Below are 25,209 nucleotides of genomic sequence, written 5' to 3'. Positions count from 1 at the left end.
AGTAGCACTCTTCCTTCTCTAATGACCAGGGGGTTTCATTTTGTGTTATTGTCTCTCCTCCTACCCCTGCCAGACAAGCTCCAGTATATCAAAGAAGAACGATTTGGAATGAAAGAACACCTTGAGTTTAGCTGGAAAGAGAAGCACATACCTGAGCCCCAGACTTCTCAGTTACTGATTCACAGTCATCAATTTACACTGATTATTGGACATCTCTGGTGTAGTCTGTGGAAATCATAATAGTGCAGGAGTCGTAGTGAACAGTGCCCTTCAGTCTGATAATGCGTAAAACGAGGTCTCAACCCTGATAATTTAGGAATCTCGCTTTCATGGGTCTGGGCAGGGCCTCGGGGGGACAGCCTCGGCCCCAGAGCCAGATGAGCTAGTTCCAGTAAAAAGGAGAGGGACTTCTCCTGTATGGGCACCAAGGTGTCAATCCAGGACAGTAGAAAGAGCCCCTGGCCGGACCCCTCCACTTCTTCTAAAAAGCCCACAAATTGTAAATTCTTCCGGCAGGACCAATCCTCCGGTCTTCCACACGCACATGAAGACCGCAGGACTCTGCTGGGGTCCGTGTAATATATTTGTCCATCTTTCACTTATACAAAGTAGAAGGTGATCTATTTCGGCCACCAAGCATTGCGGCTGCGTATAAGGGGTCAGCAGAGCACATGCGATATACCACTAGGGTAGCTTTATAGTGGGTCATGACACGTCCCTGGGTGCATTGGGCAATGTTACAGGTTGAGTCTCTCCAAATTGACAGAGTGGGCAAGTTGAGGTGCAGCCAGGGGGGAGGAAGGGAAGAAACGGCCTCTGCAGTCACCTGGCTCTACTAGGGCAGCAGGTAGTAATTTTCTGGAGTACACTGGGCCCGCACAGTCGCCAATAATAGAGGGCCTCCCCAGTGGCCAGGCACTCAGCATCCATCCAGGGCGAGCTTGCAGTTGTATGTGTAGCCTAGGCTTCACCAGACCATGATGATGAATGGTCTTCGGCTCCCTGGGCCCCGTCGCCCCCTGTCCACACCTCCAATGTGCACTTCGATCGGAGACCAGATCTTCCTATTGTTGTATTGTAATGGTGTAAATCAAGAGCATGAGCAGCCAGGAAGGTAGGCCAGGTGCTTTCAGGATCCCACACATCCCTCGCTCTACGCCAGACCCCCTGCCAAACAGTGTGGGGTATCTGAATCAATCCCCCCTTCCTCCCTACCCTGGGGAGGTGAGAGCCTCTGCCTTCTCCTCTCCTGGAGAGTTGAAGGGCTCCCACCACACTTCATAACAAAGACCTATATCTGGTCCTCTCCGGTCCCCGACCCGCTGAGCGCCTTAGGGAGTAACGTGGGATTACAAGCGGTAGGGGATGTAGGTGGGCAAATCGACAGCAGTGAAGCCAGTTGTCTCCAGGAAGTTAGAGTAGGGGATCGCAGACACAAAGCAGGATACTGGTCACAGCATCTTAGTGGCACACTCGAAGCAATTAAAAGGTTGTCCCAGTGCTCCAAAACCCGAGGAGGGCTCTCTAGGCAGTGCGGCTATTCTGTAGGTCACCGTACAATGCAGTGGTGTAGGATCACACAGTTGGCGGTCGGAGCGTTATTAGAACACACCTGCCATGTTGGCTGCATAGCCATGCCCCTATGTTAATTTTTTAACCATCTAACCGTATTACCTAATAACTGTTATTTCCAATCATTGTCTTTAGTGACAAATACTCAATTTACTTTGGGACCATAAACATACAGATTGTACAAACTACAATAGTTTGTTTAACTTTTATGATCTTTAGCTTTTTAGCCTTTTTTGTTAGCAAAAATGTCAATGACAAGGTACACTACTGCATAATGTCACTTTACACACTGTAATTTAAACTAAATTGCAAATAGTAGTTGTTCTCCCTCTTGCCTTTTGGGTGTCTTACTTAAAATAGTAAAAACGACATAGAAAGTTTCAAACATTGAGAGCACAGTAAATCTGGAAGGATGGGAAACTTGGGTTGTATTTCCCCCAAAAAATAAAGTAGCAAGAAAGACTGGATAGAACATTGACAATATCTAGTGCGAATTGGAATCCTTAGCCTAATAGGCTGTCATTATTCATCATTATATTGCTTTACCCTTCTTATGTGCGCTTGCCTGCGTGCCAAGGCAATAAGTCAGGTGAGTGCCAGTAACTACTGTTATTGACCTGCTCTGTAGCAAATAAATACTCCAGCATTTACCATCATGAGTTCCTTCTTTCTCTACAAGTAGACTTAACATTGCCCTTTTGAGTGGACAAGAGAGCCCTTCATTTTGGTCGGCCATGTATTGACTAAAAGGAACAATATGGTACTGTTAAACGAAATATTGTGTAGCATTTTAGTTTTTGCTTTGTATTTTTATAAAAACATGTATTTTCTGCTTTGCACTTTCAGCAAGTTATTGCTGATGCTATTTTAAGCAACAAGATTCCTGAAGTACAGACATTCTTCCGATCAAATGGCTGTGATATGTACACGCTAGATCAGCTGACACGAGTTGGCTTGGACCTCGCCTATGACCGCCTTCTGAAGGAGAATTTGATGGAGGCCTCACTGCTGCTGAAGAACATGGTGAGTTCTGAAGAATCTTGGTCACATAGTATCCAAGTATGCTGATAAGCACCATCTGCTGATATATAGCTGCTGATGACTGTGCCTGAGCCTGTTGACATGTAGCACATGTTGAGTCAGTACTAGGTAGTACAAAGTAACTGCAAGTATGTGGCACACTATGAAAGACAACTGGTCATATAAAATGTGACCCCAGTGACATATATCTGAGGCTACAGTGCCTTCCAAGCCATGCAAACACTGTAGTACAGGAGCAGTTTGCTTCCTCCAGTACAGGACTGTATATTATAGTGCTGTCACCCTCTCTAGAGATGAAAGGCACTATTTGAAATGATCTAGTACTGTTAAATTTATGAAATGAGGCTTTGAACCATATGTTCCTACCAAATATGGTGTTCTAATGTAACCGTATTTCTACAACCTGCTTTTCATTTGATTTTCGATTAGTAAGAATACATTTTGTTAATTTTATTTTCAATGTGTATTAATCTCTTCGATTTCTTTGCAATTTGTTTTATGAAAAGTCAATGTATTATCTTTATAATTATTAGCAAAGATATTAATGATAGTAACATTAATCATGTACTGTACATACCTCAAACTAAATTGTCATTTTGTAACTTAATCAGAGGTGCTGTTTATTACTCAACTAATTATTAGTCAGGTTGTAAACCCTGTTATGATGCCGTCCTTATTTGGACATGTCAGTTTTCGCTTCTTGATGTCACACACATTTGTACAGAGGTTGCAGAAACACACTGAGCTTTTGTGAATTATATATTTTCAGCAATATAAATCATTAAGGAATTAGTGTGTGATGGACAGATTGTGATATTAGCAATTAGATCATTAATTTTATTGAGGAACAGTGGTTCCTTGAATATTTTGGGTGGTATTAGCTGTTTTGGTTAATGGCATTACTATTGTGGGACGAATAACTAATTTATCCACATAACAGCTCCTGTATTCTCAATCTTTAAGTTCCTTTGTACATCATGCCTGAAGCCCTCCCATAGCTCAGCACTGAAATAGTTACCCTAATACCACCACTGCAGGAGCTTCGAAATCTAAACTACAACAGCCTGAGTTTATGACTAGCAGCTCACTCCCAGGCTCCATCCTTTATTACCAGCTACTGCCTCTGCACCGATTCTCCTTTCTCTGCCCAGATTGTAACTATTTTATTGTAAGATAGAAAGAAGGGGAGGGACTTGTGGTTGTGTGCCTGAAAGGATTGTATATGTGGAGTAATTTGGTCTATTTCCTTCAGTCCTATAAATGGGATGATTGTAAGATGAGGTTGCTTAGCCAAACATATTCTTCGATATAACCTGCCCCAACAGGACTTGGGACCTAGAAGTAGCACTCAAATTGTATTTATTTTAGGGGATTTTGTAGGAAAGTGCCCTTTCTGCATGGTTGCCCCCTAATATTTTGCCACATACCCGATGCAATTTGACTGAATGTGCCCTGGGTCCTTGACAATCATGTTACCAGGACCTGTGCTCTTTCCCTCACCTGTACCATTGTTTCCACAATTGGCACATCTCTAGCCTACCTGTAAGCCCCTTGTAAGGGGTGCCTATGGTATAAAGGGCATGGTAGCCAGGGAAATCCCTCTGAGGGTGTCATAATACATGCTGCAGCCCTCCGAGACCTCTCACCACAAACATGCGCTTTTGCACCCAGCGTGTTGTGGTGCAGTTAATAGTGAATAGTCGAAATGGCACACATACCTGTGTAAAAGTAAGCAGGTTCTTGATGTCACGCTTCAATCGATGGAAAGCGCCACCAATCCGCACTCTTATCAACAAAGTTTCAATAATTCAAAAATGTACTTCAGTGGTAATTCCAAACATTTCTTTTATTTTTCTAATGTTTATTTCGTTTTAACGTTATCTTCACGTTACAACTTTTCAATTATCATCTCATAATTCATGTGCTGATTTGCCCCAATGCATTTCGGGCCATGCTCTTTATCAGGGCCTCATTCCTACAAATTTAATGTATACATATTAGTGGAAAAGACTGAATTCAGTGTGAGATGTGTCTCATTAGTACATGCAGAAATGCCATGCCTGTTATATGCTTATGTCAAGCGTGAGCAGTGGTCCTCGTCTAGTGAGGTATTCTTCGTGAAGTGGTGTGCGTTATCTGATGGCGGTAATCCAAACTAGTCGCAGTGAAGATTAGTGAAAGTGGGTGAGCCAAAGATAATTAGTATCCGTTCCTACATATAGTCGTTAATTCCGTACGTAGTTGTGATGAGTAATTAGCAAACGTGAACAGTAGGTTTTTCCAACAAGTGATCGGCAGGTCTTTCAAAAAAGTTATTGTACCCCGGTGGTAATACAACTGTGAATACTCAAGTCACTCACATACCTAGATATTGGTAAATCAGTTTGAGACGCGATTCCAAGTTCATCTACATAGTCTAGAAACAACAAGATCAGTAGTCATAAACCGAGCTTCAGAGTACGGAAACTCTGCAATCACTATTTGAGTACGCAATATTGGGGGTTACCTGTTCCTATCAGTGTTTGCTGAACAGCGGCTTCATAGTAGTCTATATAGCCTGTGTCGAATTTCCGGGTTATAAGCCGTACTTCTTCCGGAAGTGTTCGAGTATCAAATCAGTGCAGCAGCAGCTATCATGCGCCGAAGTGAATAAATAAAATGAAATAAAATAAAATAGGATACACAAAGTGACGGCATATGATTGTTGAAAGTGCTTTATAATAGCATTCGCAAAAGCATGCTAGGCACGGTGATAGAGCGAAACTTCAAGTGAAAAAACGCCAAACTGTTAGAATCAACAAAGTTGTTTAGAAAGGATGTTTAAACAAAGGTTGATGACGACCTAGGGACTCGATTTGTGCAACTCAATAATGATTTGTCATGTAAACAAAATTGTGTTGCTCAGGGGTTAGAGGCGGCAGACCCGGAAGCTGAGATCGGCCCTGGACCAGGGTTCAATTCCCCGCCCCGACGGGGGTTGGGCTCAATAACTCCACGGACTCGATAATTCTCGCTCCGGTGCCTACTCGACTCACGGGTTCACACTCTGCGACTCTGGGCAATAGCTTGCTTAATCTCCACAACTACCCCTCGCGGCGGGATGCCTGGCTTTCACCATGTGGATACCCTGCCGGGGTATCTCACAGGGGAATACCAGGACGGGTTCCCTAAGCAAGCGCATAGATGCCTGCGATGTGGGCGATTTGCGCTATATAAATACATGTACATTTACATTTACATTTACCTCTCCAGACTTGCTAAATAAACGTCAACTATTAACATACCTACATGATGCTGAGGAAGCGCACATAGATCTATTTGAATCACTCTATGCAATCTGTCTGAGATCAAAGAGACCTTGAGGACTCAAACATATACTTGAGGCTAGAATTAATTCTTGTTAACGGTTAATATTAGCAGTGCAGATGATAAAAAAATACAAAACATTATAATCATAATTCTGATGCTGTTCATTAAATGCTGGATGTTATAACAGATTGAATTGATCAAGGTTCTACAAAAAGCAGTTGAAGTCCAAAAGTTCATTCAGTCCTTTCGGACTCACCGAGTCCAAGCGATTTATCCATTGTATTTCTCTTTTGAGTAAAAATGTGGTATTATTTCTGCCCACTTTTATAGGTATGTGTTCTGTGAGGAGACTCAGTTGGCTGATGTTGTGATGTTGGGAATTAAAATGTACAGCACTCTGATATTTTTTTTTTCATATCAATGTTATTCAGAAAAATCTGTGGTGTGTTTTAAATAAGTAGACATATTTTGAACTAGGGGTTGGAGGCGTCTATCCAAATATTTACCTATTGGCGCATGGATGGAATTAACCGAAGAAACAATGGGTCTAAACTGAGGTTTCTTGAGATTTTTATGAATTTTAGGAACCATGTAGATGTATGGGATACTTGGATTTTCTTTAAGCAGGTATTTCTTGCCTTCCTCGGTAATGGTACCAGATGTAAGTGCCTTGTCTAGGACTTTGGTTAGTATTTTGATAAATTCTCTTGTGGGGGTCTGATTCCATTCTCATATAAGTGTTTATGTCCTTCATATGTGTTTCTACATTTTCTACATTGAGCTCTGTGTCAATAAATAATCACAAGGGCTCCCCCCTTGTCTTCTTTGCAATATGTGATATCTTGGTTGGAAGCTATCTGGGCTAGGGCTCCTCTTTACTTTTCAGTTAGATTGATAATTTTAGATTTTTTGTGATTAAAGATATTCTGTAGATCTTGTTGTACAACTGTTTCAAATGTATCCAATACTTTAGGGCTGATACGTGCGGGGAATATCCTTTACAACGCGGTAATGACACCGCAGTGCCATTACAACGCAGGTTTCACAACGCAAGTCGTTACCACGACTTGCGCTGGAGGGCGCTCTAGGCTAAAGAATAGTAGATTTACTATTCCAGCACCTTCCCTACTGTACGTAGGCTGGTGTTGGAATAGTAAATCTTACTATTCCTAAGTCCAGCACTCTACAGCGCAAGATGTAGTAACGACTTGAATTGTAAAACCTGCGTTGTGATGGCTGCGGTGTTTTATACCGCGTTGTACCGTCATACATCCATAGGTGCTACATACGTACTCTTGTTTTTGAGGCCTAGTAAAGTGTTGTTGGTAGGATGTTGTCTCGGTTCAACCACGTTCTTGATGAAATCTGTTTAGTTGGAGAGTCCTCATGATTTTATAGAGCTGATTTGAACTTCCAAGGCATTTGAGTGGTATGTCGGAACTAATGACATTCCTTTCTGTAGGGTTTTTGTTTGAAAAGCAGTAAATTCACATTTCGAAATATTGATGACTAGGTTCTCTGACTCCTTGTTGATTTTGCGATCGGTAGGTCCTCCGGGTTTGAGTTTGGCTGTTGGCCCTTCTCTAAAAAAAGAACCTCTTTTTCAGAGCTCTTGGAAGTTGATGGGCCCCTGTTGGTTGATTGTCTTGCTGTATCGGGACATTAGTTTGTGATTCATCAGAAGATGAGGTCTCATCTTCTGTAGATCTAGATACACTTGGGAGTGTGAAGGTCTTTTCCATCTATTGGATTCTTCTTTTTTACACATACCTGTGTGCCATGCCTGCCCATCACTGCTTGAGGCCTATGTAAGTCACCATTAAGGTAGGTTGCCCTATACCTCATTCGAGGACCTATCTGCATGAGCAGACAGGTCCCTACAATATCAAAGGCCATTCTTAGTTATTATAAGTGCCCAGTAAAGCCATCCTGAGTATATGGTCTAGAAACTGGTAATTACGAGTTTTCCTTGCACCATAATGGCTTTACTGAATCCTGGAATGTTTGGTTAGAAACATCTCCGAATAATAAACCTGCACTGACTCCAGTGTCCGATTTATTATTCCATGCACTCGGGGGTCCCTTCTACTGGGGACCCCTGAACCAAACCAACCACTGGTGGGTTTCAAAATGGTAAATACCAGCCTGCCACCACAAGACAAGTTTTTGGATCCCTGGGGTTCAACCACGTTCTTGATGAAATCTGTTTAGTTGGAGAGTCCTCATGATTTTATAGAGCTGATTTGAACTTCCAAGGCATTTGAGTGGTATGTCGGAACTAATGACATTCCTTTCTGTAGGGTTTTTGTTTGAAAAAGGCTCCCTGTGCCCAGAAACAAAGCCTTTCCTGGGCGGAGGTGTTCACACCTCGCCCAGGTCAGGAAGAGCAATCTGTGGCAGGGGAGCTTCAAAAGCCCTGCTGCCTTTGCAAAGCGACCTCCAGCCTCTCCTGCCATCATGAGCAGGCAGACCCACTTCCTGTCTTACCCGCATTTCAGCAGGAAGACAGACAGGAAAAATCATGACAGCCCAGACGGTGGTCCCACCTCTGCCAAACCCACCCCTCAGGTGAGGGAGGCGAGGTGTAGCCGACTCTTAGATGCCCGCCATCTTGCAGATGGCAGGCACCCTCCAATCAGGGACGGCTTGTGCCCACTCCCCCAACGTGGCGTGAGCACACGAAGGGTGTTGCTACCCTAAGGTCAGTAGCTCATTGGCTGCTGACCTCGGGACCCTTAAAACACCCACTAAATATAGTAATAAGGGAGCAGCCCTGAACCCAGGATTTCAGAATCAACGACCTAAGGAGACTGGAACCTGAAGTCGTCGCAGCAGTGAAGACTCCAGGCCCAACTGACTTGGCCACAGCCCTACCGGCCTGCCAGCAGCTCTGCATCGCCCTGCGCAAAAACAATGGCTCCAGAAATGCTCAGCGCCCTCCAGATCTGGTGAGGACTGATCCTCTGCTTCAACAAAGACTTGAGACTCCCTAGGACAGAGGCCCTGCCCACAAATGAAGATCAAGCCCCTGCAGAACCAAGAACCCTGCTCCAGGACTTACCTCTAACCTGCCATCCACGACCAGTGTCCAGAGGGTCCACTGGTCCTGAAATGGTTCCCCAGCGGTCCTGACCTCCAGCCATCAAGGCGTGTCACCTCCAAGGTCCAGTGATAACGCCTGCAGCCTCTTCATGATGACCCCCTCGACTGCGATATTCCCAGTAAGGAGAAACCTGACATCTAAAGACACCCCTGCATCCTCTGGCCCTGCAAACTGGTGACCAGATCTGTCAGAGCCCCCTCTCAACTTCCTCCCCTGGCTGCTGGTTCCACCGTAGAGAACACCTGGTTTGAGCCTACATCCTGAAACCGGAGCAGACGATCGCCATTCGGTAACATTGGCCCCCGATGCCCTGCACCCACCGCCCCTGTGCTGCTGGAGGTGTCGTTTTGGTGCTGCCTTGGGCCCCTCTTTGTACTTACCTTAAGACCTGAAGATTGTCCTCCAAGGTCGCTTTACCTTCCCGTTAGCAGCCTCTAACCGATGTGCCCATAGTCTACAGAGAGTAGCATTGGCACCCTCGCACTCTGAACCCAACCGCCCTAGTGCGGTTGGTGGTGCACCTCGAGTACTGAATTGAACCATAGTTCTACGCTCCAAAATTCAGTTACCAAAACCATTTACTTACCTGCAAACTTAATACTGCTTTTTCCTCCGTATGACGGCATGGTGGGTTTTTCTCTGAACAATTTTCTAAGTGTTGGTCCTGTTTTGTACTGCAACAAAGTAACTTTGTGTCTTCAAATGAGTTAACCTGATTACTGATGTACTGCAATGCCCTTACTGTGTTATTAGTTTGCTTTGCACAGTTAGAAAAGTAAATAAAAGTTATCTAAAGTACTTGCAAGTTTTCTAAAGAGTGTACAACCCATTTTCTCTACTGCAAAGTAACTTGTATGCTTCTACAAAACCTGTAAACACCATATTTTGAAAAGTATCATTGTATTTGTATCTGCTCCTCGCCCCATTCCTCAGGGTGTCCCGCAGGGATCGGCCCACAGCCCTACCCTATTTAATTTGTATGTTCAGCCGCTGGCGGAGGTAGCTCACAGTTATGGTCTCACCATGGTGTCATACGCCGATGACACGCAGCTGGCGGTGGCACTTAATGGTGATTCCAACATGGATGCCCCTACCTTTCAGTCAGCTCTTAAAGCTGTGGCAGGCTGGATGGCGAATAATCGACTCCAACTCAACGCCTCTAAGACCGAGGTTATCATTTTTGGTAGGGAAAGTGGGCTATGGGGAGATCTATGGTGGCCATCCGAGTTGGGCCCTGTTCCCACTCCCGTGGCTGAAGTTAGAAATCTCGGGGTGTGGCTCGACGACAAACTCTCTTTCACTCCCCACACTAAACGTGTAGCTGGTACATGTTTTGGTGCCCTGCAGTGCCTCCGACCTATCTTCAAATTTTTTGATGCGGACACCAGACAGATCATAGTCCAAGCTTTGGTCCTTACCAGATTGGACTATGCCAGCTCCCTGTTTTTGGGCGTGAATCAGGCAGAACTAGCTCGCCTTCAGCGGGTTCAAAATGCGGCGGCCAGGATGATGGTCGGCCTTCCGAAGTTCGTCTCTGTTCGCCGAACTATTCAAGATCTCCACTGGCTACCTGTAGGGCAAAGAATCAAGTTTAAAGCTCTCTGCTTAACTTTTAAAATTCTTAAGTCAGCCTCCCCTCCTATCCTTTCGCTGACAATTCTTCACTATGCCCCCTCCAGAGCTCTTCGATCCTCAGGGTTAAATCTAGCCATTGTTCCACGTTTTAAAAAAGCTAGAATGGGTGGACGTTCTATTTCAGTGTTGGCGGCAGCTCTCTGGAACTCTTTGCCTGCCCCTCTCCGTTCCATCCCTGACCTGCTCCCTTTTAGGAAGGCATTAAAAACCTTCCTATTTTCCACAGTTTAGTCCCATTCCTATCTGGTTACCTCTGCTGTGTTGTGTTCCATCATCTCCTAAAGCGCCGGGACGCCTCTTGGCTGCGGCATCTGCGCGCTATATAAAATAAAATAACATAACATATTGAAAGTATCACTTACCTGCTACTGAGTAAATCTTGGTTCTAGTAATAAAAATAACAAAGTAACAACTTTTTATACAAACATTTGGTCTGGATTCAGTCTTTGAGTATGTGATATAATTTCTTGCCTGAGTGTGTACAACAAATGATTGACACTACCCTTCGATAAGCCTGACTGTTCAACCACACTACCACAGAGAGAGTAAGGTATTATATATTTTAACCTCTGCTATACCTCTGGCGATCCATTGGACTCTATGTACATCATACCTTACTTTGGTATAGTATTTACAGAGCCAGCTTCCTACAGGATGTTTTGTATAGTGGCCCTAACTGGTAGGGGGCAGTGTCGGTCTCAGCCTATTTGGCTGCAGATGTGTGTAGAAAATTAGAAATATTGATGTACATAAGCAACGTTCATTTCCCTTTTCCCACTCCTCTCCCTGCATGCACCATGAATACCGTAAAGCATTGACCGCATCACTCTGTCAGCAAAGGCCTGTACCCATGTGTACATGACAGCCATTTTAGGCACCCTAGCCTTTTGCCCGCCTAAGATTAGAAACACCGGCTTCCTCTCTGCGCGTATTTGAAACCCCCCCCTCTCTCTCACATGCATAAACCATGAAACCCTCTCCCTCTGCGCGACCCTGCCCTGAAAGGCAGCCCTTCTGCTTGACCCACGCAAACCCCCATTCCCTCTTGAAGAGGCCACCTTCGCCCCAGCTGACATAGCCCTCCCCAGCTGCACCTGACTATCACCGCTCTCTCATGCATGAGTCATAAGATCTCTCTCTCTCTGTGCGACTCTGTCCCTGTGCACACCCTGGCTCCCCCTTCCCCTTCTCCCTCACACGGGCAAGTCATAACCCTTCTTCTGCAAGACCCTGTCCTTGGAAGTCACGGCCGCGCCTGACCAACACCTCCTTTCCTTCCATGAATGCCCCTCTATTGACAAGCCCTCCCTCCGCACTCAACTGTCCACGCGGCATGAATACTACTCCTTTGATGACCTCTTCCCCCGAGTCCGATTGACCACACATGTCCGAGGCCATCGCCTAAGCCAGGAGATACCATTTACTGCCCTTTTTGTATGAAGTCACTCCTCTTCAAAGGACCTACTATTGATCCTGGCCACCCCACCCCCTGGGCTATGATCAGGCGCACACATTCTAAACAGTTGACGGAACACTCAGCTGCGTGATTGCCCTCCCCTCTTATCAGCAAGTCAAGGGTCCCTATTGTGAACACATGTGGGGTAGGATTGACACGAGGATTATGGGGACATCTTTTCTTTGTTTCACAATGCTGTGATTGTAATGCCAAGTGTTTTGTAAGGTATAAAAGACGGAGTCTCAGCTCACTTGTTAGAGCACCTCCCGGTGAACATCTAAATGATCGGAGTATACCTGCCTTGAGAGGGCCCTCGTCCGGCTGCCGATTGAATGAACTTCACCAATTCCGAACGGACCTCTCTCGAATGACCCACTGTCCTGACTGGAATCCCACAGGATTGCCGCGGTAAAATCATGGAGTAAGAGAACGATCGGGCGCTGGAAGGAGGAAGGCGAAGAACTGCCCACACGGTCCGGTCCGGGTAAGGTCGCGTAAATGCGACAAATTGTGAATTAATTGTTTGGTTTGGATAATACTAGTATTACTCTTTTGATTGGTACCTCTGGAGATTCACCGTCTGCAAACGGGGAAACAACAGGCTCTCCCTTTGCAAGCAGTGAAGGATAGGTAACGCAGACTTTTGTCCCCATTGTAATCCGTCGTGCCTATCTTCCTCCCCCACTGTTTCCCGAACTGCCGTTCGTGGATTATTGTCTGGAGATTCTTTGTCTGCAAACAGGGAGGAACAAGGTCTCTCTTTGCAGGTAGAGAAAGAGTGGGTAACGCAAACTTTTTGTACCCACTTATTCTCCCCACTGATTGTTTGATTGACCGTACATTAAGTGTTCGGTATTGGTTCTTTTGAGGTATTCACCGCCTGCAAACAACGGAGAATAGAAATATTCTGTCTAGTCTTTGCCCGCCGTGATAAGATAGGTAGAGCAGACTTTTGTCCCCGTTGTAATCCGTCATGCCTATCTTCTCCCCACTGGTTGGTAGCCTGTTTAGCCCGGACCACTTATTAGAGTTGAACCATCCAGCTCCACTGGAGGGCACACCTAATAAGGACCTATTCATTAAGTGTGGACTAGTCGCTATAGCTTATAATAGACTATGGCAAAAAAAAAAAACAAGAAAAGGAGTTGGGCGAAATCAGTAGGCCACTGAGGAGTTATCAACTTCGCTAAAAATAAAATAAGAAACGTTAGAAATAACCCGTAATAAGAAACATAAAAATGGCGAGGGAAGACAAGCTTGACACCAAGGCAAGCCACGAGGTAGCTAGGTTCCGTTGCCTATTCCTGCCCTAAACATGTCTGCCTCATTGCCCACCACGCCCAAATAACGGTCACATGAAATAGATACAAATCAATAGGTACCTACCCCCATTCCGGAAGCTCCCGAAGTGCCACAGGTCCGCGGTTACGCCCATCCGGTAGGCGAGGCCTCGAGGCAATCGGGGCTCGCCTGGCCGCAGTCGGAAGAGGAGGCTGTGGGGCGGACGGCCCAGAAAACCGTGATGGCCTCTCCTTCTCTCCTCTTCTGCTGCCCTGCAGGCCACGGGGGGGGGGGCTGTCTTGCCTCAGCCCCCGACCACCCCCCCCCCCCCTCTGTCTCTCGCCTGGACCGGCCCGCGAAGAAGGCCGAAGCCAAAGCGAGAACGGCGGCGCTTACATGTAGTCCCGCCACATGTCAACGCCTGGACAAGTGCAAGTAGTCCCGCCACATGCCGACGCCTGGATAGTTACAGGTAGTCCCGACACATGTCAAATTCCTGGAGAGTTGGAGGTAGTCCCGCCACATGTCAAAAAGGGGGGGGGGGGGCTGTCTTGCCTCAGCCACCGACCCCCCCCCCCCCATCTTCAATAGCCGGCACGGCCAATATCGAAACGGCGGAGCCGAGGATCGGCGAGGGGTCGCTGGAAGGGGGAGGTGGCGCGAACGAGCCTCCCCCACCTCCCTCCAGGTGGAGGCTTCCAGCGACACCCCAACGCTCTTACTTAAAGAGGGTCCACATCGAAAAGCGGTCTTTTGCCCGGGGCGGGCACATGCCCCATACCGTCTCTCCTCAACCTTGAAGATTCTATGAGAGCCGGGGGGCCCCCGACCCCTCTGCATGGGTGCCCCCATCCCCCTCGCTGGGACCCGCGACATCGACACACTCCTGCCGGCGCCAGCCTCAGTTTGGAAATGGCTAAAACACAGCCAAGGTACAGACTTGTTCAGTTCCGGTGGAACACCAGAATGACCCGGTAGGAAAATTGTTGTTGCCCTCCCCACTCTTTGACTGATGGTCCATTTGTTAGACTGTTACCACATTGCGAAAACTTTTTGAACTGCCAACGGAAGGTTCTGGTCTGACCATGAGTCATTGGAGACATTCTGACTATACCGGAACCTGCCTGACCTCGCCCAAAATGGCGCCGATACACGAAACAAAAACTTTCGAACTCCCTGTTAACCTGGATTGCTCGAATAGTGATGATCTGAGATATGTATGCATTTTTGGACAATGAAAGTCGATAAGATGGATAGTGATTATGTGCTTAGAGAAGAAAGCAATACAGATATTGACCATGTGTTTTGACAATGAACTGATTTAGGGTGGGTACTTATTATGAATGGGAACAATGAACTGGTGTAATTTAGACAGTGAACGAGCATCTGGATAATGAATTAATGAATTAATTGAAAACTGAATCCTTGACATGCATCATGCTTGCTCTGTAGTAAGGTCCTATACGATTTTATTGCACTGCCGCACTTTATGCAATGAACTGCCACCAACTTCGTTCTTCTTATGTACATTTCCAATCTGCTCTGTGGCCGGTCCACTGGGTTGTAGGCCTGTATTTATACACCAGCACTTTTTATTAAAGGTATTTTTGAAAACGAAAGCATAGTTGTAGCGGTTGCATTAATGAGTTTTGAATGTATTACTACTGTGAGCAACGAGAAAGTATGATGAAGGCTGAAGGTTAAAAAGGACCCGATATTTAGCAGCTACATTATGTGTCACAGTCAGCCGGAAAAGTGTTTTAGAAGCCTTAAAGCGACACCACAGAAATGCCACCTGACCGCCACCCGAGCCCCAACCAAAAGGGGTTACGACCAAGTAACTCATGTAGATACGCAGATCGTCAGCGATTATCTATCTGACATTTCTGGTCCCTCTAGGCTTAAACGCTGAGATGGCAAAGAAATGCACTACGTGGAGATAGGTCGAGTATGTGGTAGGTAAAAACATTTCCGGATTACTGCATGCTGATGTGGTTTGAATGCTGCCCCCCACCCCCTTCTTTCTCCTCCCTTCTGCAGGTCACGTCGGAACCTCGGCTGAAGTATGGGAGGACGATGACCGAACCACCGACGAGAAAGGGAAGAAGGGAATATGAGCATGGTCCTTATGACAATAAGTTCTTAAAAAAATAAATTAAAAAAAAAAGACGTAGACTTGACATGACTGTCCCTCCTCAGAACATAGCGACTGGGAGGATGGACTGACATAGAGACTTGACGGGTACTGTATGACGAAAAATTGGCTCGAAATAACACGTTAGAGAATGTAACTAGACGTTTGACTAGGTAGGGAAAGGACAAAAGAAAAAAGTGCACGGGTAAGGGTTACCAAGACTGCACCCATCGGGGAGGTTAGAAATGTTGCTGATGTTCAAAATGTACTGCCCCCCTTCTCACACTCTCATAGATCTAGCCAAGCTGTCCGACTGTTCTCCCGATCAATACTTGCCGGTGCATCAGCCTGAAGAACTTCCCACCAAAGGAAGAAACTGGAGAATGGTTTAAAATCCAACCATGGGTAAATAGCGCGACCAGGTTCATTTCTGATCGACTAACCAAGGTGTAAGTATTGGCAATTGAGAACGCTCGAAAAGATAACAGGCGAGAGGGAAAAGGGAGGGAAAGGTAGACAGAGCTAAGCACGTAGGTAAATAGGATAGTAAAAGATAAGTAGGATATAAAAATATATAGATCTCGTTGGCCAACTATTGTTTTATGTTTTTGTTGTGAATGTCTTATGTATGTAATACATGTACTGTCTTCCTTCATCTGAGTGTGTGTGTGTGTGTGTGTGTACTGTAGGGGTTTATGTTCTCCCTTTGTTTGCGTCTCTCCGTTACCTGACCCCCTACTGTTCTGTGTTGTGAACGCACTAAATGACCTATTTTTGTACACGTCTCTCCCTTTCTCTATCTGAATCTCTCTCTCTCTCTCTCTCTACATGTCATACGTGTACCGAATGGCTCGTTTAGGTTGCGGACGACTCTCACTCTCTATGAGAGTCTCCCTATTTCCTCTTCCCTTTTATGGTAAAATCGTGCCTCGCAGGCACCAGTCTGATTGGATAATTATTGAACGCGAAGGCGTTCAGCGAAATTGACCAAAAACTAAAATGATTGTATATCGCCATATTACTACCTCTCCTTTCTGCAAAATGAATGAACTCCAATTGGCTGAGAAGGAAAGGACAGGTAAGACGACTAAGGTCCCCCAATCTGGCCTTTATAGGGGAACTGTATGTCAATGGCACCCTATTTTTCTGTTCATCAGAGACGAACGCCAATGTTCAGCTTGACCCCCAACGCCCAGACTACCCCCTCCCCCTTCTTTTTGCACCCAAGCGCGAGCGCCCGAAGCATCCCCGCCCCATTTGATAGACCCCAGCTGCTGTCCCAAGTATAAACATGATGACCATGAGTAACCGTCGTCCCTCGAGAAAAATTTGTTTTACCTGACTCTCGATGATAGCGCCCCCGCCCTGTTTGAAAAGGTTAGCCAGCCTTGAAGGGAAATGTTCCGAAATGTTGAATATGATGAAATGCACAGTTGATGGGAATCTTATTTGTCCTCACTTGAATTATAAATGGGACGATGAATAAACTTGGCATGAACTCAGTAGGAATGCCGACATATGCACTGCTTGGTAATAGACCTCTGACTGTGACCGATGAGCGTATCTCCCAAACGCGTAGGATTAAGGGAGGAATTCACATGCATAAATGTCTTCGTCTGCCAGTTCTCTAAAAGCTTGTTTTGTACCTATTCAAAGATTCACGATCACTGAAGGAGAAGGGTCGGACGTGACACACAGCCTGGCTGCAGATCTTGAGACAAGTGTGACCTCGACCAAAGGTGGAGCCGCAGAGCAACTAGATACGGGACGAGACAGCAATCCCAAACGTGGAAACGACGGGCTACCCTGAAGCCCTCCGCCTGCTAACCCACGTGTGCCTGGAGTCTCCGTCCCCCTTCTTTGGGCCCGATTGATGGGCCTGCCTGCTTGTTATCCTTTGCTCCCTTGGTCCCTTTTGTGTGTCCCAGGAACTCTGACCCAACTCCACTCTCTCTCCTATCGACTATTTGAACGACACACACCCTCTTTTCCCCGTGACTTGTTGCCAAAAGGAAGAACTGCATTCAAATGGGAATAGGGTGTTGCCACAGAAATATAGGTGCCGAGCATAAGGCGCCGCCAAACGGATTGTTTAGGGAACAGGACTGTGGTCTAACAGCAGAGGACTGACCGCACCCTGCCACGCGTAAGGATAGACCCGACCTGGACCTATAGCTCCACCGCCGGTGCTCAACAGCGCCAACGAAAGGACACGGACTAGAGCCTACCAGTGATGGCTCATTACTAAAAGACACTGTGACGAAGAGATCTTGTGTATTGAACTGAATTCCGCCCTCGACTACTTTATCAAAATGCTCATTGGTCACATTTTTAAGTCAGAAACATTTATGCTATGTAGTGCTTTGAAACAACAGGAACTCGACAAATGTAATATCCTATGTGCTGCATTCTGCCAAACACATTAACTGTCCATGATTATATGCCCTATGTTAGTATTGACAAATGCTAATTCTTCGACCGCACCTGTTTATATGTACCCTCATCGATTACGAAAATGAACTTTGCTATGTAAAAAGGGGCGACTGTAGAAAATTAGAAATATTGATGTACATAAGCAACGTTCATTTCCCTTTTCCCACTCCTCTCCCTGCATGCACCATGAATACCGTAAAGCATTGACCGCATCACTCTGTCAGCAAAGGCCTGACCCATGTGTACATGACAGCCATTTTAGGCACCCTAGCCTTTTGCCCGCCTAAGATTAGAAACACCGGCTTCCTCTCTGCGCGTATTTGAAACCCCCCCCTCTCTCTCACATGCATAAACCATGAAACCCTCTCCCTCTGCGCGACCCTGCCCTGAAAGGCAGCCCTTCTGCTTGACCCACGCAAACCCCCATTCCCTCTTGAAGAGGCCACCTTCGCCCCAGCTGACATAGCCCTCCCCAGCTGCACCTGACTATCACCGCTCTCTCATGCATGAGTCATAAGATCTCTCTCTCTCTCTGTGCGACTCTGTCCCTGTGCACACCCTGGCTCCCCCTTCCCCTTCTCCCTCACACGGGCAAGTCATAACCCTTCTTCTGCAAGACCCTGTCCTTGGAAGTCACGGCCGCGCCTGACCAACACCTCCTTTCCTTCCATGAATGCCCCTCTATTGACAAGCCCTCCCTCCGCACTCAACTGTCCACGCGGCATGAAGACTACTCCTTTGATGACCTCTTCCCCCGAGTCCGATTGACCACACATGTCCGAGGCCATCGCCTAAGCCAGGAGATACCATTTACTGCCCTTTTTGTATGAAGTCACTCCTCTTCAAAGGACCTACTATTGATCCTGGCCACCCCACCCCCTGGGCTATGATCAGGCGCACACATTCTAAACAGTTGACGGAACACTCAGCTGCGTGATTGCCCTCCCCTCTTATCAGCAAGTCAAGGGTCCCTATTGTGAACACATGTGGGGTAGGATTGACACGAGGATTATGGGGACATCTTTTCTTTGTTTCACAATGCTGTGATTGTAATGCCAAGTGTTTTGTAAGGTATAAAAGACGGAGTCTCAGCTCACTTGTTAGAGCACCTCCCGATGACACCTTGTTTCGTGTCTGAAATGACAGGCTCTCCTCATGAGAAATAAACTCTGTTCTTGTGATTCCTGCTCCCAGCGCCCGTCTCTTTATTTTGGTAACTATTCAGAATGGGAACTAATAGGCGACTTGCGCCAGCCATCCGGGCATCGATACTAGTATGGAAACGCACATGTCTCTCTCTTTTTCTACATGTGTCTAAAATCCCCTTTCTGCAAGAGCTCTGGACTCTTAAAGCTCAAGCAGTTTGAGGTGTCTCCCCATGTGTCCTATAAGTTGCATCTATATAACATAGAAGCTGGGCTGGATTATGATTATGCCCAAAAGCTTGTACCCCTACTAAATTATTTGTTTGTATACCTGTGAACACCACAACACCCAGGAGGACCCTGGTTCTATCGAAAGGATAGTCGGATAGGCCTAAAGACACTGACAAATGAAGGTGGCCTCAGTCTATTAAAACTGCTGTAATGAGTGTCACCTCAAATTACTACTTACCAAAACTCCATCAACAACTAGGCAAAAATTGATTAAACACCACGTAGGAGATCAAAAGAAATGATATCCCATAGAAAAGACATCCACCTGTCTAAGACTCCTCCTCATGATTCAGAGGCTGCAGTTTCTTTCCCCCACAGGTAGAGACTCGTCCGCTCTCAAGTTAAGATACAAATGTACTTATTTGGAGTTTGGCCAAGGTGGTACATCTGCAAAAAAGCAGCCAGCTCAGAGTGTTTATGGCCTCTATGAACTCTGAATAGGGTGGACGGAACATCACAGCTTTTTGGAGGATGTCCTGCATCAGACAAACTCTAAATAAAGCCCAAAGCTTGATCTTAGGGCCTGATTTAGCATTTGACAGACAAAGTAGTGTCCATCACGATGGCAGAGGACATTACCTCTGCCATTTCAATGGTACACCGCCCCCCAATTTAGAGATGACCACAAGCTAAACAGTTGAAGAGAACCTCCATCACAGCAGTTCCTTTCAATGTACTAAAGGTTTGGTGGACGACTGTTTTTATATATTTATTTGTTTTTAAAAAAACCTCACAAACCTAGAAAACAAAAAAGGAATGACTCCCCCACAGCCTGGTAATTTTATCCCAGGGTTTGGGGGTCATTGATGCTTTTTTCCTGTCCCTCACAACAAATGTTTTCCTAGCATTGACAGACAGGGGGAAAAGGGCGTTACACTCTGCACCTTAAATAAAGCTGACAGTGCAGTGTTTTTCCTCTGAAGTCCCCTACTGCATTGAGGCGTTGGAGGAAGTATTCCATCAATGACACCAACAGGGGTTCCGACAATGGAATATTTAAGGTTCACCCATGTCACCCATGTCTAAATGAGGGGGGCGGACCGACGGTTAGGTGGGCAGGGTACTCCCTCGCATTTCCGATGGGTTACCATATACACCAAGCTGTAAATCAGGCCCTCGATCTTATAATACAAGACAAGTCCGACAAAACAATTTCTCCCTATTACCCTCACCACTTGGCAGATGGCATGTCTGATAGAGAAATCTAGCCGCAGATTCCTTACCTTTGAATTTCCCAGGTGTCGGACTGCATCCGGAAGATTTTTCCTCGAGCAATACCCTTGTGCGCCAGTAGGTGGCGTCAGTCCATTCCGCCAGAAGTGACAATTGCGTCACCTATATAGGCGCCACCTTGGCGCTCTGACGTCAGTTCTTTTATTTCTGTATCAGTAAAGCACTAATCTTTGAAGAGAGCTACCCTCTGTCACTTTTTGACAGGATTTTTTGACTTTTGTCAACCCCTTTTTGATGTTTAGTTACTCATTTTATTTTATTTTTTTTAAATATGTTTTTATTGCAGGTAATAGATAAGTTTCCTGTTATCACAGAATACAGTTCCAATTCTAGTGGTCACGACGTGCCACTCTTCTGGTAGCTCTTTACACAGCCCATTAGCCCACATCCCGGAGGTTGGGCGGCGTGTTTCAGGTTAAATTAAAGGGCGTAAAGCAATAGTCCATCGTGGCCATCTAGCAGGATAACCTCATGCCTGCTTTTCCTTTCATGAACATTCCCTTCCAACATAAAGCCCCCTTTCCCCCCAACAACCGACATCGTATTGTTAATTTAAGGAACGGTCATGATGCACCAAATATGCCTTAGTATAGCTCGTAATACCCATTCTCTCCACAATCCTACTGAACTCTTACCAGTTGTTTATGCCTAATAGGAACCCCCCATCTCGGTGTCAGGTGTACCTACTCCCCTGTTATTCTTCAGGAGTTCCTCACTACTCTAGCGATGTTGTATATTATGCCGTGGAGGGTAAAACTATAGCGTATCCTAGGGGCGCTGATGTGCTGGTTACATCCCTTAGTGTTCCTGATGTGGTCTCCCATCCCCCCTCCCCTTCCTGTTGTCCCACCACTTCTACATGTTCTCTCAGGTTGGTTTTCTAATGCTACGTACCAGGAGTGTCAGATGTTTCTGGGTGTAATGTACTCTGAATGCGTTGTTGGGGCTCCCTTTCAATATCTTGTTCCTCTTCCTCGTCTTGCGTCTCTAGGTCTCTTAGGGCCTGCACTAACACCTCCCATGCCGTCGCTGCAGCTAATGCTCTATCATCCTGTCGCCTATGCGCCATCTGATATCTAAGGGAGCTTTGGCAAGTAGCCCATTTCAGGAATTCACTCATCCAGCGTTTATACGAGGGACCAGCTCTTGCCTTCCAATGTCGAGTAATTTCGCGTTTGGCTAATATAAGACACATGTCGATGAATTTGCTGGTGTTCTTGTGCTTGGGGGTGTGAGGGAACCAGTGTAGGACTCCAATAGCCATTTCAAACTGCAGCTGTCTCCCCGTCACCTCGTTTAACACGTCCCCTATCATCTTCCAATAATCTTCCAGCATTGGACAAGTCCATAGCATGTGGTCTAATTCTACTGCCTCTCTAGCACATCTTGGACAAGCTGCTTCATGTACTCCAAAATATTTTCGGATTTTCCCTGGTGTCAAATACGCCCTATGCAATATAAAAAAATGTACTAGTTGGAAACGCGCGTTCCTAGTACTCTTGCGGGCTCGTCGCATTATCTACGCCCAGGCTGTCTCCGGGATCTCTTTACCTATGTCTACTTCCCATTTGTTTTTCAACCCAGTCAAAGGTGGTAGGTTTTCTCGGAGCATTCGACCATAAAGGCATGTGACCGCTTTGTAGGTGCCCGCTGCCATCATGGTATACTGGCAGGCCATACTTGTTGTGGGCTCCATCAATCCTCCCCTGCCAGTGTGCCTGCATAGCCCTAGTGACCGCAGCATGTAATAAGAAATCTCCTCTTGGTAGGTCAAATCTTTCTTGGAGCGTCTGGTACGGCAGTAGCGCCCCATCCTCGTACAAATCTCCTATAACGTGCAGTCCTGCCTCCTCCCAAACCTGCAGTTGCGGCCAGTCTCCTCCGTGCGGCAGCGCCGTCACCATTCCAATCGGAATTTCCGGCGCGTATGGGTGGCGCACTCCTGCCAGGCGTTGGGATCTGTTCCAACAAAGTCGGAGCGTTCGTTCTTCTGTAGTTAGGTCTCGCAAGTTCAGTTTCTGCTGTAGCGTTATATAAGCCAGGACATGTCACTGTATGCCTCCCTCTCTCTCCTGTTCTGGGCCTCTGAACACTCTCGCCACCTCTTGCGTAAAGAGCTGTAACTGTGCTGCTAGATAATAGAGTTCAAAGTTCGGGACTGCAAGTCCCCCCTCATCCTTTGGTCTAAGGAGCGTATTTTGGGCGACTCTGCATCTCCCTGTGCCCCAAAGGTATGTAGAGATCTGTGATTTCAACGCTTTGAAAAAAGAACAGGGTATCCACACAGGCAGCGTCCGGAAGTAGTATAAGAGTCTCGGCAGGGCTACCATTTTCAATAGGGAGATCCGGCCCATCAATGATAGAGGAAGGGTCGCCCAAAAGGCCATACTACTCTTCAATGCTTGTATACAGCGACCTACATTACCCTCCAACATGTCTGCCGGTGTGTGATATATGTATACCCCGAGGTACTTCAGGCAGGTGGGTTCCCATTTTATCAACGGGTGTCCATCTGGCCTAGGCTCTCCCTGCTGAACAGTCTTGGACCATTTGACTTTTAGACCTGAAAGTTCCCCAAAGCGTTGCAACAACCTTTCTGCCCCAGTCAGGGCCTCTACCGCATTTTCAAGAAAGAGCAACAGGTCATCCGCATATAGGGAAATAAGGTGTCTCCCATCTCTGCTGTCCAACCCTCTAAAATAGCTACCCGTCCTGACCGCACTGGCTAAAGGTTCTATTGCGAGTGCAAACCAGAGGGGGGACAGCGAGCAACCCTGTCTTGTCCCGCGCGTTACCTGGTATTGTTGCGATACCAATCTCCCCACTCGTACCCTCGCCATCGCCGAGGTATATAATACTTTCGTCCATTTTATATATTCTTCGCCCAGCCCGAAGCGTTGCAAGACATTATATAGGTATTCCCACTCCAGGCTGTCAAATGCTTTCTCTGTCTACGGAGAGGATCAATGGGACTTATGCTTCGGGGTCGTCGGCGTATGAGTCTTTGAATATTCGAGGTGGTGTTGCGCTTAGGGATGAAGCCCGACTGGTCATCATGGACCAGCGGGGTCATGCATGGCAGCAATCGGGCCGCTAATATACTACTGAGAATTTTATAATCTGTTGTTAGCATGGACAATGGTCTATATGAAGCCCTATCGCTGCTTTCCCTCCCTGGCTTCAGCAATGGAATCACCAGTGCTTCCCTCATTGAATGGGGCAAGCAGCCCCTTTCCTTGGCCTCCTTGTATACCTCCAGTAGCCTGGGTGCTAACAGGTCTACATATTTGCTATAAAATTCTACCGGCAGTCCATCCAGACCCGGTGTTTTATTACGAGCCATGCGTTTTATAGCTCCCCGAATTTCGGACAGCTCTATATCCTTTCCTAAGTCCTCTGCCTGATCTTGGTCTACTTGCGGGAGATCCTGCTCATCTAAAAAGGCATCTAAAGCTGGGTCTCCATTTGCAATCATACTTTCGTAAAGTTTCCCGTGGTACCGTGTAAAGCTCTATAGTATTTCGGTCTGCGTGTGTACTATAATTCCCTCGTCGTCCTCCAAAGCCAAGAAGGGGGAGTGTCGCCTTGTGGGGTTGGCCAGCCATGCTAGTAGCGTGCTCGCCTTATCCCCTTCAGAGTGCACCCTCAACAAGTAGGTCTTGTAGTCAAAGCTACGGAGTCGTTCCACTTCAACAGCCACTGCTTCCCGAGCAGCTCCGACTCGCTCTTGGAGCTCAGGGTGCCCCGGTCTCGCTATTTCTATTTCTCGGAGGTTGCTCTCCGCTTTAGTTAGGTCTCCTAGGAGGACCTTACATATTCCCGCTTGCTTCCCAATACAGAGCCCCCTAATGACGGACTTGAAGGCATCCCATTCTGTTGCCCTGGTCGTGGTGGTGCCAGCATTGTCCACAAAGTATTGCGTAATTCCCTCCTCCAACATCGCGCGAAAGAGCAGGTAATCCAGGGTGTCTGGGCGTAGCTTCCATGTGGGAATACACGGTGTCTCAGACATCCAGTCTAAGGTGACCAATAGGGGATTGTGGTCTGATATTGTCCTGGCGAGATACTCAGCTCTTATCACTGCTGGCAAGTCCAGTGGGGAGCACAGCATTGCATCCAACCGGACATGTAGCTCATGTACACTAGAGAAGTAGGAGTAGTCCCGATCAGCCGGGTGTCGTATACGCCAGGCGTCCTTCAAATTCCATCGTTCCTGCCATTCTAGCCTACCCTTAGCTAACCTGTGAACCGGGGAATCATTTAGCGGCGGATGGGATCTGTCCAATGAGACATCCGTCACCGAATTAAAATCTCCTCCAACCACAACCGGACCCGTCAGCAAGTGTGCTAGTGTCCCCGACAGTTTCCCCAAGAAAACCAGCTCCGTGTTGGGTGCATATATGCTACATAAGGTGATGTCGCGACCCCGCAGTCTGCCTGCTATTGCCACATATCTACCTTCCGGGCCAATTACCTGTCTGGTCACCTGGAGTGGTACTCCAGCCCTAACCCCGATCAGTGTCCCTCTAGCGTATGCGGAGTAGGTAGTACTAAACACTTGGCCTCGCCATCTGCG

The 25,209-nt window shown here is 46.7% G+C and overlaps 1 protein-coding gene across 2 annotated transcripts in view; it reads left to right on the top strand.

Annotated features, from left to right (window-relative positions):
* The window catches only part of SPG11 (SPG11 vesicle trafficking associated, spatacsin), a 639,585-nt gene that overhangs the window by 169,237 nt on the left and 445,139 nt on the right, over positions 1-25,209 (top strand). For both annotated transcript variants that reach the window (XM_086957913.1, XM_086957912.1), the window contains exon 12: positions 2,419-2,595. In XM_086957913.1, coding sequence (XP_086814039.1) covers positions 2,419-2,595 — 177 coding nt within the window. The remainder of the gene's footprint in view (positions 1-2,418; positions 2,596-25,209) is intronic.

This window comes from Lissotriton vulgaris, chromosome 2_1 (genome assembly GCF_964263255.1).
Source record: "Lissotriton vulgaris chromosome 2_1, aLisVul1.2, whole genome shotgun sequence".
Classification (NCBI taxonomy): Eukaryota; Metazoa; Chordata; class Amphibia; order Caudata; family Salamandridae; genus Lissotriton; species Lissotriton vulgaris.
The sequence above is the reverse complement of the archived record's forward strand: the minus strand, read 5'-3'. Positions and strand labels throughout refer to the sequence as shown.